Raw genomic sequence first — 14,768 nt, 5'->3', positions numbered from 1 at the left:
CACACACACACACACACACACACACACACACACACACACACACACACACACACACACACACACACACACACACACACGGATTTTAACCAGCTGTGACGGCCAGAGGTTTCATAACAGGATCAGATCCCATCATCACACAAACTCAGTCCCAACTGCAGATAACATTTTTATTTGACATTTTCATGCAAAATAAACATGCAGTGTTTCATTTAGTTTATGTATATTTTGTAACCATCTGCTCAACCAAGAATATTTACACTTCAGCCCATAATAATATGTTTTTTCTGTCCAGAGACTTTCAGGGAGACCACTCTCCTGCTGAGCGGCAGGAATTCAGACATGGAGGAATTTTTTCATAACTTTATTAATGAGAAAGGGTTTTAAAAAGAGCCGCAGCGGTCTGGAGGTCAGAGTCGGGTATAGTTTGAATCCTTGGAGTGATGAACAATTGTTATGAAACAGAACTTTGACTCAGTTTGTGGCGTTTCTTTGGTGCCAGAGTCAAAATGAATCATTGTGTGTTATTCAGAGTTGTACGGCTACACCTCATAAATGCACAGAGGGACAAACACTGGACTAGAGCTGTAACAATGGGTTAAAGACTAGAGCTTTAATTATTAGTATTCATTTATTAGTCCATCGACAGAACAATATTTTTTAATCGATCAACTGATTTAGTCGCCAAAATGTAGTCGCTGACTGAGAAAAGACATTTCAAGACGTCATCTTGTAAATTATAACTTGCATTTCCTCTTTCTTCATGATTTATATATGTATATTTATATATATAAATATCAACTTTTAATAACGACAGAAGGTGTGTGTTGGAATAAAAGCGCTGAGGTGTGAATCTGGTACATCTTTGGACAGGAGTCCTCAGTGAAACATACTGTGCTGTCAGCACTTTGGGTGTGTTTGTTTTCTCCTTCCTGTCCCCCCCCCACCAGGTCCAATATGTTACTTTGCTCCTGCAGGACGAAGCCGCAGCGTTGGGCAGGTCGGCCAGGTAACGAACCTTCAGCACAGATCTGTTCAGGACAAATCCTGTATACATACTTTCTATATTTAACCTTAATCATTTAATCTATAAAATGTCAGAAAATAGTGAACATTTTGTTATCATTTCAAACAGCCCAAAGTGACCTACTCGTATGTATTTTTCTGTCACAGCAACAATCAGATATTCACTTTAATGTGATAGGATGACAAAGAAAAACTAATCGCTGCAGCTCTTGTTTCAGTTATTTTGTATGAAAATCAACCTGCAGAGACTTGAAACCTGCTATAGAGACAGTGTTTAGGCTATTTCATGTTTTCTGTTCAACTTACATTAAATCACTGTTTGTAAATGCAGCCATTTGTCACCGGAACAGGAACCTTTATAATATCGAAAACATATAAAACTCAGAAATGTGACTCAAGCCCATCTGGTGTAGCAGGGATGAAACAGAGGGAGGAAGGAGCGTTTTTCAGATGGAGCAGTAAGCTGTGAGGTGGGTGGGAGTGTCTGTCAAGGGGGTAAACCACAGGGGGAATGGGGGAGGCTGCATCGTGGATTTAAATGAATTCTTTAAATGTCTGAAGGAGGTGTGTCTAGTAACTCTTAAAACACACTCAAAAGACTAAATAGGGTTTGTCAACATCGACTGAGATGGATATTATTTCTAAACTACTGTTGAATAATTACGAATCTACAAAAGCTAGATTGGGTACAGTCAGATGGCTGAGAGGACTACTACTAATACTTTTAGGATGTAGGAAGTCCTCTTTAGAATATTGTGTATTAAGGGTTTGTTTTGTTGTAGGAACTTTACTGTTTTTCATCTTGATTAAGATAGTTATTGTGGTAGGAAAGAAGAAAAACAGAATTACAGCGGATTACGACGGTGATGTATATATTATTATGATATTAAAAGTTGGTTTTCATACCAATAACCTCAAAACAGCCCCTTCTGAAGAGGAAGAAAATCAATCTAAAAACTGGTTTGGATAGATTAGATGGATGTTTTTTCAAATGTGTTTAAAACACACCAGTACTACTGTTGAGGTAAAATGTGATTTGCCTGATTGACCTTTGTTAGATAAGATAAATATCAAATGGTGTCCCATCTCTTTCAAAGGTAATATGGTATTAATTGAATTACTATCCGATTAAATTCGTCGAACAAAGTGAAATCAGAAAGCTGGATCACCTGAGCAGCAGGGAGGATGAGAAGATGAAGGTGTGCGAACAGATGGACTAAAGGCCTCAGCTGCTCGTTACTGCGATATTCTTCCTCTTGACTTTGTCTTCGTCACATGTCGGAGCTGCTCAGCCTCCCGACGACTCCCCCGGTCCGCCAAACCAAACCACGCCACGCCGTCTTCACTTCCCTCATCTCAGCTGCTCGCAGCCTCACAATCCTTTTGATCACTTTGTTTTGACGTTAGGCAACGGTGACAAGTCAAGAAAGACGGACGGACAGAGAGCTAAAGGGTTTGTTTTGAGGAGCTGGAGGGGGTCAGGGTGGTGAAGGTGGTCAGTGCCAAGGAGTCATGAGGAAGTGTGAAAGTTGATGGTACACTGGGCAACGGGGAGGGGGGGATCCTGCAGGGCAGCAGACATATGCCTCAGGCCAAGTGTTACCTCTCAGATTTACTGTGTTCATTTTGTAAATCCCAATGAAATCTAACTAAAACAGAAGGAGTCTCTGTTGTCTGTCCTTGGATTTTGTCGACAACTGTTCTTCCAAATCAACTTCACAGTTGGCGGCTGTTTGGCAGAGGACTCGAGGAAGTGCGGTGTTAAATGCGAGCTCTTGAGATCTGCGGCCATAGTTGTTAGTTGCGCCTTATGTAAAGACTATTTAGGGTATTGAAAGGGGACCCATATTAACTGTTGCATCGCAGCACGGCATGCTGGGTACAGCTCACTCTCCGTTGCACACTTCAGTATATTAGGGAACAGATAAAGTAAGAGACCAGAGATCTATAGGACATATTTATTAGTACCTCTCACGACAGGCGTTCAGCCATCCAATCACATTTGGTACTTAAAGAACATCTGAATTTTTAGTTCAGTTCAGAAAATTGACAGAAAACAATGCAGCATGTAATCCAGTGTAAGTGTTTGTAATTTGATCTGATTTATATCAGCACCCCTGTTTGCTCTGCTGCCGCCAAAATCAGAGCTGGATTAAGTTTCTGCTAACGCTAACACAACACTTCTTGGTGGTGCACTAAAAACACAGGGAGGCCTTTATCGTCAAGCATCACAGGAAACAATGTATGCTCTTAAAAAAACGCTGGCAAGCTCATGATGCACATTAAATAGATCAAAATCGATGCAGCAGGACCAGAGATGTTGTCCTTTTCGTTCCACAAGTTCCTCCTTCTCGTCAACACCTGACGTAAAAGCCCCACAATGCAACTGGACCACTGGTTCAATTGGACATCTGAGTGTGTTATAATGCTAGAAGTGGCTGATGTAGAGGTCTGGTGAGCTCACTTCTTCTAACTGCACACTGCAAGATTTATTTCCTGTTCAAATTGGTGGTCTTCAAACCCGACCGACGTTGACTCAAGTGATGTCACTTAAGGACATTTAGCAGACTTCACAGGGCTTCATACTACTTTTAAAAACGTGTGCAGTAGTTCTCCCCAACACCTGGAAATATCACCGAGGTGGAAATTCAGTTCACTCATTTAAGGATCACACCTTTATACAGACTGAGGGTTTTTAACTGATGACAGGTGACACTCTGATGTCTGTGCGTGGTGACCTCTGACCTCTGGCTGTGTGTAATATTGCTGCCGAGCTCACTGTAAGCTGCAGTTAAACGATGTAATGAGTGTTTCCTCTTCGGCGAAGTCTGTCATTTCAGCAGCAGCCCCACCCTGCAGGGTTAATGAGTCAGCCTCCGTCTAAACACCAATAATTACTGCTATCACACGGTCTCGGCTCTTATTGTGGAGGCATACAACACACCTCCTCCTCAGCCTCCTATTTAGAAAGCAGAGTCATAAATAAGTGTAATGTGCAGCCTGGGAGGTGTTACAGGCTCCTGGAGGAGGCTCATTACAGGCTCACATAAGTACGGAGGAGGTTATCAAACTGGTTGTTATGTGGATGGTGGAGTCATCTGTCTGACTGCTGTTTACCAACCATGGCGTTGACTGATTGCCTGGCTCAAAGGCACTGTGGCTGAACCGAGCCTTCTCTCAGCATCTACATTGGATGCATTCAGTCAGAGTATTGCTGTGTAATACTGACGCACATAAAAGCCCTTTTACACAGAGGGCGGTTTTAAAAAAAGGCCAATACTGCGGCCGTCTTCAAAGTCATCAAGAGTCTACAGCTATGTTAGCAGCTCTGTGGAACAACTGCATAACATCTGTTTTTTTTTTTTTAAACAGTCAGTAGTGCAAGTGTCAAAGACAGACGGACTCCTCTTGCTGGGGACTGATCTGTATTTTGCCTACTGGCAACTTTGGTAAACTATTTTCAGGCAATATTCATATTTCAAGGAACATTTCAAACACTTCTGTATTACACCAAACAAATACTTTTCCCAAAAAGGAATCAAGTCACAGAAACACAAACTGAAAATACATGTTTGATGCGTTACCATAGAAAGTCAGGATGTTTTCTGTACAACAGGTACACTGAACTTCCTGTCAAAAGTCAGTACGTGTGTTCCATCAACACCGGTCTAACAACAGGGGTCAAACGGCCAGAGAGAAAGGTATTGTATGTATGTGCGTGTGGGAAGTCAAGGGAGAAAGAAATGACAGAAAGTGTGTGTGTACCTGCAGGGCGCTGTTCAGGAAGCAGCTGTTCTGTCCCGGTTCGTTGCTCAGCCCTTTACTGGGAGCGATGGACGTCATGGTGCGAGGCGTCAACATCCCCTGCATGCCAACACCACCGTTGCTGCCACCAGCGCCGTTTCCACCTCCACCTCCACCGCCTCCACCTGACGCAAAGTAGTTCCTCTTCCACGACATTTTCCCCGCTCTCGCCTCTTCTCTCTCTCCTTGGTCTTCCCTCGGCCTCGCTCCCTCCAGGAGTCAGCTTACCGTCTTTCGTTCTCGTATCGAAGGAGACAGAGCCATTTCCCCCGGCAGGAGGGGAGGATGAAATTCAAAATACGATGAAGACTCCCAACAACGGAGAAAAAACAAGATGAAGGAGACTAAAATAAACTGCAAGAAAGTTTGGGCAGGAAAATAAAAGTAACGGTGTAATGTTCTTTAACTTGAAATAATCTCTCGATCCTGCAGTTTGAAATTAAAAAAATTCCACTAAAAAGATTGAAAAGTTCCAAGGATATCCAGGAGTTCTGTTATTCAGGTTTTTAGCTCCACAGATTCAAACTCCTCCCTCTCCGTGTCGATGTGTTGCAGGTGCGACAACCTTTGCCCTCCTTTCACACGGCAACACACGCAGCTGAGCCGTGACCTTGTCTCATCCTCCTCTTCATCATCATCATCATCACACAGCCAGAGCCGACCGCAGGGGTCAGGGGGGTCAAAGGTCAGAGGCTCAGGACGGATCTGCAGAAAATAGAAAAAGAGTTTGAGATGTTTTGTTTTCTGCTTTCAGGGAAAACAACAATCAGGCTCTCTTAGACCGTCGTCACAGCTCAGGGATTGTTTTTACTGTTGTGCCGATGCAGTTTATTTCACACACTATTTCACCTCTATAATAACAAATAAAAAACAATTTGGTACCTTTTTCACCATTGTAAAGTACATACATTTCGTTCACAATAGTTGCTTGTAAAATATAAGTCAATATTTATTGTTTGCAAGTCAAACAGCTACATTAAAAGACTTAAAACCCCAACAAAGACATTAAAAAACACCACAAAATATTCAATGTGATCATTTAAGTGTCTAATAATATGGACACTGATGTCTACAGCAGACCATAAAAATATTTAAGGATGTTTTGAAGACTTTTGACTTCTGAATTCAATACTTTCAAGACTTTTCAAGACCAACAGAATTTGTGTTAATTACAAAGTGTTTAGATGCAGAAGTATTTTCTGTGGCCGTTATGTAAGGCCTTTGCATCTCTACCTGGGTTAATATTAGAAATGAAATAAAAAAAATAAGCTGATGAGTAAACTGCATGCTGATGAATGTTGTGAAACTATAAAAGTGAAGAATGTGAACAGTGTGTTCAGTAAAGCAGACATTAACCAAACATTACTCTGTAAAAAAAACAATAAAACAGGACCTAACTGGGTTTAAGGCCTTTAAATCTCTTTTGAGACTTTAGATTGAGACAATGTTCGACTTCTAGAGACAGAGGAAACCATCCTCCCCCTCCTCTTCATCCTCCTCCTCTTCACACTGCAGTAACAATAACAGACAGAGGCATTTACAGCCTTTTCTTTGTCTCTCTCATCTCATTCTGTCTATACCTCGCTTTCTCTCTCTCTCAATGGTTTATTGTCCTGAAGGTTGACTTGTGCTGCCAAAGACCGCAAAACCTTTTTTGCCACGTAATACAACACACACACACACACACACACACACACACACACACACACACACACACACACACACACACACACACACACACACACACACACACACACACACACACACACACACACACACACACACACAAACACAGGCAGATTTTAACAGGACACCAGTGCAAATCTATACAGTAAAATATGTCTGAGATGCAGAGGAATAATGAGATAAGACAACATAAAAACATATAAATGCCGAGGAAAAATGTTATGCAGTGGCTGCAACGAAAAAATGGTAAAGAGTGCAAATAAACAAAGCAATAAATAGAAAATATTAAAAGAATAAGTAGCCCATGCAGGATTAAAGACACTTCATCTTCTGTATGTACCTCTGGACATGTGTGTGTGTGAGATCAGGGATGTGTCACTCCAAGAAGTGTTTGTTTACAAAAAGAGGGATCAGCTGACAGAACACACACACACACACACACACACACACACACACACACACACACACACACACACACACACACACACACACACACACACACACACACACACACACACACACACACACACACACACACACACACACACACACACACTATTTAGGTTAAGTTTATCTTTATTACTTAGAGGATCCAGGCATTAAAAGTCTTGTAAATTTCCCCGCTGCAGGACTAATAAAGGATTATCTTATCTTAGCTTAGCTTATCTTCTGACAGCAGAGCATCAACATTTGTCCTGAAGTCCTGAATTCTAAACAACCTATCGTCATGTTTAAGTCACAACCATTTATCAGAATAACAGAGTATGCAAATGAATTCATGTTAAATACATGCAGGAACACACATTTCAAAAGATTTGAGACAAAGCTACAGTAAATCTTTAACCTTGTTTCAAGCTGTCAGCTTCTAACGTGAAAACAAACCAGGCAAAACTCACATGATGCTCTACAAACCTCACGAACAAAGACTCAAAATGTTGAGAAAGCTTTAAAGAGGCTGTCAAAGTAAAACCCTGGGATTTTCCAGAGTCATTTTAGCCCAGCGGTAAATAAATAAGCAGGTTCATAAATGAATGAACGCTGAGTGAGAGAAGCCGGAAAGTAAGTATGTGTGTGTGTGTGTGTGTGTGTGTGTGTGTGTGTGTGTGTGTGTGTGTTTGTTATGTAGTTAGTGTGTGAGAGAGGTAAACTGCCGGTCAGAGCAGAGGGAGGTGAGGAGGGATTAGCCTGATCAGACTCCGTCTGTCTGCACAGGATTAGACTGTCTGTGTGTGTGTGTGTGTGTGTGTGTGTGTGTGTGTGTGTGTGTGTGTGTGTGTGTGTGTGTGTGTGTGTGTATTTTAAAGTCTATTTGTATTTCTGTCTGTCACTTCTCCATTAACAACATTAATTTTGTTGATTGCAGCTCAAAGTATTAGTAGAAGTGTAACGGAGTGTTAAAAATTTGAATGTGTGTAGCTTGATTTTTGTTTAATTATTCTCTGCGAGATGACAACAAACAACAACAACAACAACAACAACAGATTAAAAGGCCTTTAACAGCAAAATGCAGCAGCTAACAACAGGAAGTGGGCTACGATCTGAGACAAACATTGAGTTTATGAATCACACGACTGGGACTGAGAACAGAGTTCCTTTCCTTAATTAATCAATATATTTATTGAAAGAAGCGAACACTATCAGTCAATAAACAAAACAGATTCTGTGACTTTTTTGATATTTGATTAATCTTTCAAATCATTTTTAAACCAAAATTTTCTGGCTCCAACAAGTAAAAATGCGAATTATTCACGTTTACGACAAATCTGGTGATTATTTCGACAGATTCATTATTTGACAAAAAAGCCAAGTTGTTAGTGAAATATTATTTTAAAACATCCTCATGTGGACAAAAAATCTAGCTATTTATGTAACTATTCCTCAACTCGAAAATATTTTTTTCTGTCTGAGTTTGAGAAACTTTTGTGAAAAGTCTTGAGAGAACTCAACGGAGACAAAAAGGTCTTGATGACATTTATGAACCATGGAGAAGCCGTTTCCAGCTGCCATGAATAACATCACAGCAGTGAGGTGGAATAAACGTCTTTCTCCTGAATGATTACAGCTTTTTATATCCTACAGAAACACATTAGGGTCCCAAGGTCGAATCAACACCAGTGAAATGTTAATTAAAAAAGGAAAGAAGTGTAAAATTAAGACTAAGTGAGAGGCACTTAGGGGCTTATGGAGCCAGTAGGATTAGAGAAATAGACCTTAATAAAACCCTGGTGACATTCACACTAAATAACTGCGATGAGCACACAAACATGACTGGACTGATATCTCTGCTTCCTGCTATTAAAACTAAAATCTGTATTTAGAGTTTTTCAGGAAATGAGAAAAGAAGCTTATTTTAAAAAAAAAAAGGGTAATTTCACCCTGATTTGAGCATCTGTCCACACAGGTTGTTGGGTTTTATATGTTCATGTTAGGAGATATATGTCTCCAATACAATACAGGTAAATGGAAAGTTTTGGAATTACAAAAAAAATAAATCACAAGGGATTCAGTTCAGATTACAAGATACATTGAGGGATGGTCAACCTTGCTCAGGATAAATGAAACATTTGGGATAAGATGATGTCATGGTTATATGGCTTGGTAAAAAGCATAACAAATACTGTACATTACAACTGGACAAAGATTAAAGGTGGCATGGCACTACCAAATTAAAAGATTATCATCATTCAACACAACTCAGAGCAGTGATCAAGTGGTGTGACAAAGACACAGTGCAAAGTGCATTATAAGATTCAATTGCTCCATAAAAGGTCCCATACACTGAATATTTATTTTGCTTTAATTTAACAGTACACATTAGAAAGGGAAGTCAGACTATTGGGTTGGTTTACTAATGATGACAGATTTAAACCAACTTTGAGGGATCCAAACTTCAGAATTTGGAAGGGAAAGAGGAACTCAGCAATGTGTCTAATAACTAAAAGTGGAAATATAAATCAGGTTCAGAATTTTAAATAGAATTGGATTAGAAAATTAGGATTTTGCAGTTGAGGAAAATTTATGAAGGAAATACAAAGCTCAAAACCTTAACGTACATAACGATGTAGACATACGGTGGGACAAGATTCAGATTTCTTCTTTTTAAATCACAAGAGAATGTGATGGAAGCGTGGGTAGGTTGGAGAATCAAGCAAGAATAAGATATATTTTAAAATGATCCAACCAAAATAACACGGCCCAATGCCAAAGTATTTTCCAATGAAAGTAGCTCGCAGCACTCACTCAAAATCTAGTGAGAAAGTCTGCAACGCTGACAGCTCCACTCCTCAGGCCTCCCACCAAAATCATTAGAACGATCATCAACAACAAACATAGCTGCTGTTAGTACTCACAGCTTTAGTGACACACAATGAGTGCACGGAAAGAGTGGGATGAGGCAGGTAGTTAGACCATCCAATCATTTCATTCAGCTGGAATTATTACAGTCCTGTGACAGCCATAGATTCTGGATTTGTCTTAATTTTTTGTGTCAGAAAATCTGATTTAATGTTTGTTGTCAGGATGTAAAGAGAATTGCAACAAATATAGCAAAAATGGTTCTTAAATACAATATCAACCCTAGCTTTAAGGCTGCAACTTTTAGTTTCAATATTGATCAATTTGGTCCGTTTTCCCTCCTCTTTCCAATACTGGTTAGGAAAAAAATGGAGGTGAACAGAGAATGAAATGGGACCCAGGTGATGGTCTGTGTACCTGGACAGCAGACTGACCAATCAGAGAATCAGGATTACTTCAGCTGATCTGAGGTCGCTTCCTCTCCTAGTGAGCACAGAGACTGCTTTGGTGTAAAATTGGTTATATAACAAAATGCCAGTCTGTCGCAGAGGCTTTACACACACACACACACACACACACACATACACACACACACACACACACACTGCTATAATCACCTCTAATTCGCCAGGCTGGCTCGGTTCCAGCTCCATGCAGCCACTCTGCAGGGCTGACAGGAGAGCTACCATGAGACTTGATGCTACTGGGAACACTGGGATGAAGCCAGCAGGGATGGTGACATGGGGAAACGGAGATAAAAGGTCTGGCAGCGGACGGACAGACAGACAGAGTATTGATCTGATTCAGACTGTCCTGTCGTGAGAGTTCACCGATGCCAGATTTATTTTGTTTTCAGATTCATGTTCACCGAGCTGCTGTTCAGATTCACGGTTCCTCATCAGGGGAATTTATTAAACACAGTGAAGCCCGTAGACGCATCAGAGCTCCAGTGACTCGACATTCAGGAATTACACTAGACCGAAATGCAAAAATGATCAATTTACTGTCACATGAAACAATGAAAAGCAGCAAAACCCTCACTTTTTTAAAGCTGTATCACTTATATTTGGCATTATTAGTGATACACGATTAATCAATTCGGGGGGACCATTCATTTCATATTGAAGATTTTAGGTGTTCTGAAGGAAATACAGCACCGTCCAGCAAACACCTGTTTAAACAACATCAATATTTCTAAGAATTTGCGTGATGGAGACGGAGGGAGAAAACACTCAATAGTAGGAGGTGATGGTGGATAATCCCAGAAAGAGAAGGTGGAGAGGAGGATGGGGGATGGAGGAGGAAGAGGAAACAACTGTTTTAGAAGGAAATGAGGTCACTTAACCTTACTTTTTTTCGCTGCCAGGACACAGACATGCATTTTAAAAGATATAACCTTTTGATTTTTTTGTTTCCTGAGGACTTGATATAAATTAAATCTAATATATTTCTATGGAACTCTTGAGAGATTCAGGGAAGTAAGATATCTTCCAAGAAGCTTTCTGGGCGCAGGAACTGAAGCGCTTCTTGCTGCTGACCTCGTTGGCAGTCTGTCTAGTAGGGAGATTTGGGGCCTAATGACTAAAAAGGAGAGCTCATGAATATACAGCCGTCCTTTAGAGCTGCAACCGCACCAAAATAACTCGAGAGAATTTGGGAATGTGGAGCACTTCAATCACTTAATTCCACCCAGTGAAAGGAGGAATTAGCTTCTTGTCGCGTCCCTCCGAGACTCTCAGACAAGCCCACGTCTTGACTCTGTCAAGGACACTTCAGCTGTGGTGAACAGTGACTGCGGCTGGTTCATGACCAGATACAGTCTGGTCGTTTTACACAAACAGGATGAACTCTGATTCAGGTCACTGCTTTCCGGCGTGTGGAGGGTGAATTGTCATAAAAAGAACGTATTTTAACACCAGATGTACATAGAAAGACCCACGATTCCCACGTTATCATTCAAATATCATATCAAGTATTTTTACTCAAGTACTTTTCTTTAGAACAATTTTGAGGTTAACTTAAGTATTTCCATCTTATGCAACTTTCTACCACTACTCTACTATATCTCATGGGATAATATTGTACTTTTTTTACTTCATTACATTTATCCTTTAACTTAAGTTACTTAGCCCTAACCCTAACCCTTTAAATATCTTAATCTGCATTGATGAACTGCAAAATTAAAATGCCTTTACGTGAATTTCTAAGTGAATAATCTAATATCATACAATGACACTGAAACAATGTTTAATTGTAAGGAAGTATTTTCAGACGATGGTCTACTTTTACTTAAGTAAAAGGATCTCTTCCACCGCTGACATCCAGATAACATACTGTATATGGGGTTAATCGTCATCATCAACATCCAACACACAGACGTCAATCATAGACGGATCAGGCTGCTATGATTTGATTTCAAAATCCTCCTTTTAAAGTTAACTTTTTTCAAGTTTGTAAAAGCTGAGAGACTGTTGTTGTTTCCCCTCCATCACCTCCCCTGTTGTGAATGTATTGTTCTAATTTTCACTCCCCACATTCCTCCCAGCAGCAGCAGCAGCTTCCAGCACTTCAGTGAATAACCAGTAAATCATCCAGACTGGGAGGAGCTCCTCCTCCTGTTCTTTCAACACATTATTTTCCCATGAATACTGCTGAATAATGTGCCTTTAATTTAAAGCTCAGCGGAAACCACAACACACTGAAACACTTCTGCAGAACTCTTATCTTCCACCAATATATATATATATATATATATATATATATATATATATATATATATATATCCCTGATAAGTGATGCATCACTCTGATTCATTCATTTAAAAAGCAGGAGTCCATTACTGCTCCTCCACACAGACCTACAGGTTGTTTCACTCTGTTAAAACAGTCTCTCAGCTGTTTTTGTCATTCAAACCCAAACGTGCCCGGATGATTCATCTTCAAACAGTAGAACTAATAATCATTATTAATAACCAAGTAGGAGTCTCGACCACGGGAGATTTCAGTCTCCACACAGGAATGCAACAGAAAAAGAAAAGCGGATTCCAAAGCACCCTGCCCCGTTTACACACACTGTTAAGTTCCCTCTCATGTCAGAATATGGAATCGGATACTTTCTGATACTTTCATTCACACATCTTCAAAAGTTACTTTGTAAACTAAAAGCCACCTCACCTGCTGTGTCCTTCTTCCCAAACACACAGTGATAAAGAGCACCAGGAGCAGATGCATTTTCATTGAAATACAAAAAAAAAGCATGCATGTGGCCACCACAAACACAACACACACACACACACACACACACACACACACACACACACACACACACACACACACACACACACACACACACACACACACACACACACACACACACACACATGACATCACTTCCAGCAAACTTCACGGAGAACAATGAGGGCAGAACAGCATCAATGCTCCATGCAAACCGGATTCTTCCTCATGCAACAATTGCATAAAAGCATAAAAAAAAAAAAAAAAAAAAAAAAAAAGCACCAAATCCTGCTGGATCATTAGGCGTGCGGTTCAGTACCGAGCCTTCCTCTCCTCCTCCTCCTCCTCCTCCTCCCGACGCCGTAGTATGATCAGCCAACGCCGGCTGCTGCTGTTCAACAATAAAAACCTGCAGACGGAATAAATACCAATAAAACATGTTTGGGGTTTTTTCCTTTTCTTTTGGAGAGAGCGGCGGCTCACCTGTGCCATGCAACGCCGGAGGGAGAGGCGAGAAACCCCGGAGCAGAGTTGGTCCCTAAATAAAAGAAAAAAAAAAGCTCCCCGGAGGAGAAGCGGTGGGTTTATTGTGCGTAAGAGGCAGCAGGCTGCACGGAGGGGGGAGGGGCCACTACCTGCAGCACTGTGCGCGTGCGTGTGCGCGTGCGTCTGTGTCAACATGTGAGTGTGTGTGTGTGTGTGTGTGTGTGTGTGTGTGTCAGCACATCAGTAGCATCATTTAGTTTAGTTAAAGTATTAATAGTATAAAATAGTCCCTATGCTATTATTATATCGTTCATTTATTATGTATCATGCATTTAATGCAAAATCAGGATTTTAACCTTTTTTTTTCTTTTTTTTTAGTTGGTTGAATAGAAGCAACATTTTTAATTAATGATTGCTTTTATTTTTTTTTTAATTAATCTGATGATTTTTGTCGTCATTAATCGATTCATTGTTTGGTTTGTAAAAAATAGTGCACACAGTGAGAAATGGCGTCACAATTACCCAGAGCCTAAAGTGACACATTCGCAATGTTTGTTTCATTAGAACAATAGTCCAAACCTTGACATTATTATTATTATTATTAATAGCCCATATTAATTATTAAACAATTCATTAGACAATTAATTGGAATCTTTTTATTTTATTTTGAAAGGTGTTATAAATAACATTGTTGTATCTTACTTGCTACTTGTACATTTTCATATGTTTTGAATGCCAAACATCTTAATATGTAAGGTAACTAAAGCGGTCGGATAAATGCAGTGGAGTAAAAGTACAATGTTTCCCTATGTATCACAGATACAGATACCGTGTTTTCTTATCTAAATATATATTTAAGCCTAGTTTTAGATAAAACTAGGGCAGCGAACTCAGCAATTTAAAAAGCATTTAGTTCATCATGTTTATGTGTGCAGATAAAGAAATATTGAATCATTAGTAAATGAATGGATAATCACTGGAGTTTGGTGTTAAAAATGAATCACCCAAGAGTTAAACTGAGCTGAAGTTGTGCTTCAGCAGCAGTGTATGTGTGTGTGTGGGTGACTGTATTGATCATGGTATCGATCGCATTAGAAACACTGGAGGGAATGTCAGGATCGATATGTGGCAGCTCACCGCAGCCTGCCACAACACGCACTGCATAGAGGACTCATAGTGTTGATTAACAAGGTTATAAAATAAACCCATGACTGAGACACACACACTGTATAACAAGTCAAA

The 14,768-nt window shown here is 40.2% G+C and overlaps 1 protein-coding gene across 1 annotated transcript in view; it reads right to left on the bottom strand.

The window, feature by feature from the left end:
• The window catches only part of usp54a (ubiquitin specific peptidase 54a), a 34,770-nt gene extending 21,191 nt beyond the window's left edge, over window positions 1-13,579 (bottom strand). The window contains 2 exon segments of the mRNA XM_054600183.1: window positions 4,789-5,532; window positions 13,524-13,579. Of these exon segments, the coding sequence (XP_054456158.1) occupies window positions 4,789-4,983 (195 nt within the window). The 5' untranslated portion in view covers window positions 4,984-5,532; window positions 13,524-13,579.
• Between the last annotated feature and the right edge of the window lie 1,189 nt (window positions 13,580-14,768).

The sequence above is a fragment of the Anoplopoma fimbria genome, chromosome 6 (assembly GCF_027596085.1).
Source record: "Anoplopoma fimbria isolate UVic2021 breed Golden Eagle Sablefish chromosome 6, Afim_UVic_2022, whole genome shotgun sequence".
In the NCBI taxonomy this organism is placed as follows: Eukaryota; Metazoa; Chordata; class Actinopteri; order Perciformes; family Anoplopomatidae; genus Anoplopoma; species Anoplopoma fimbria.
Note: the sequence above shows the minus strand (reverse complement) of the source record. Positions and strands in the feature narration are given on the sequence as shown.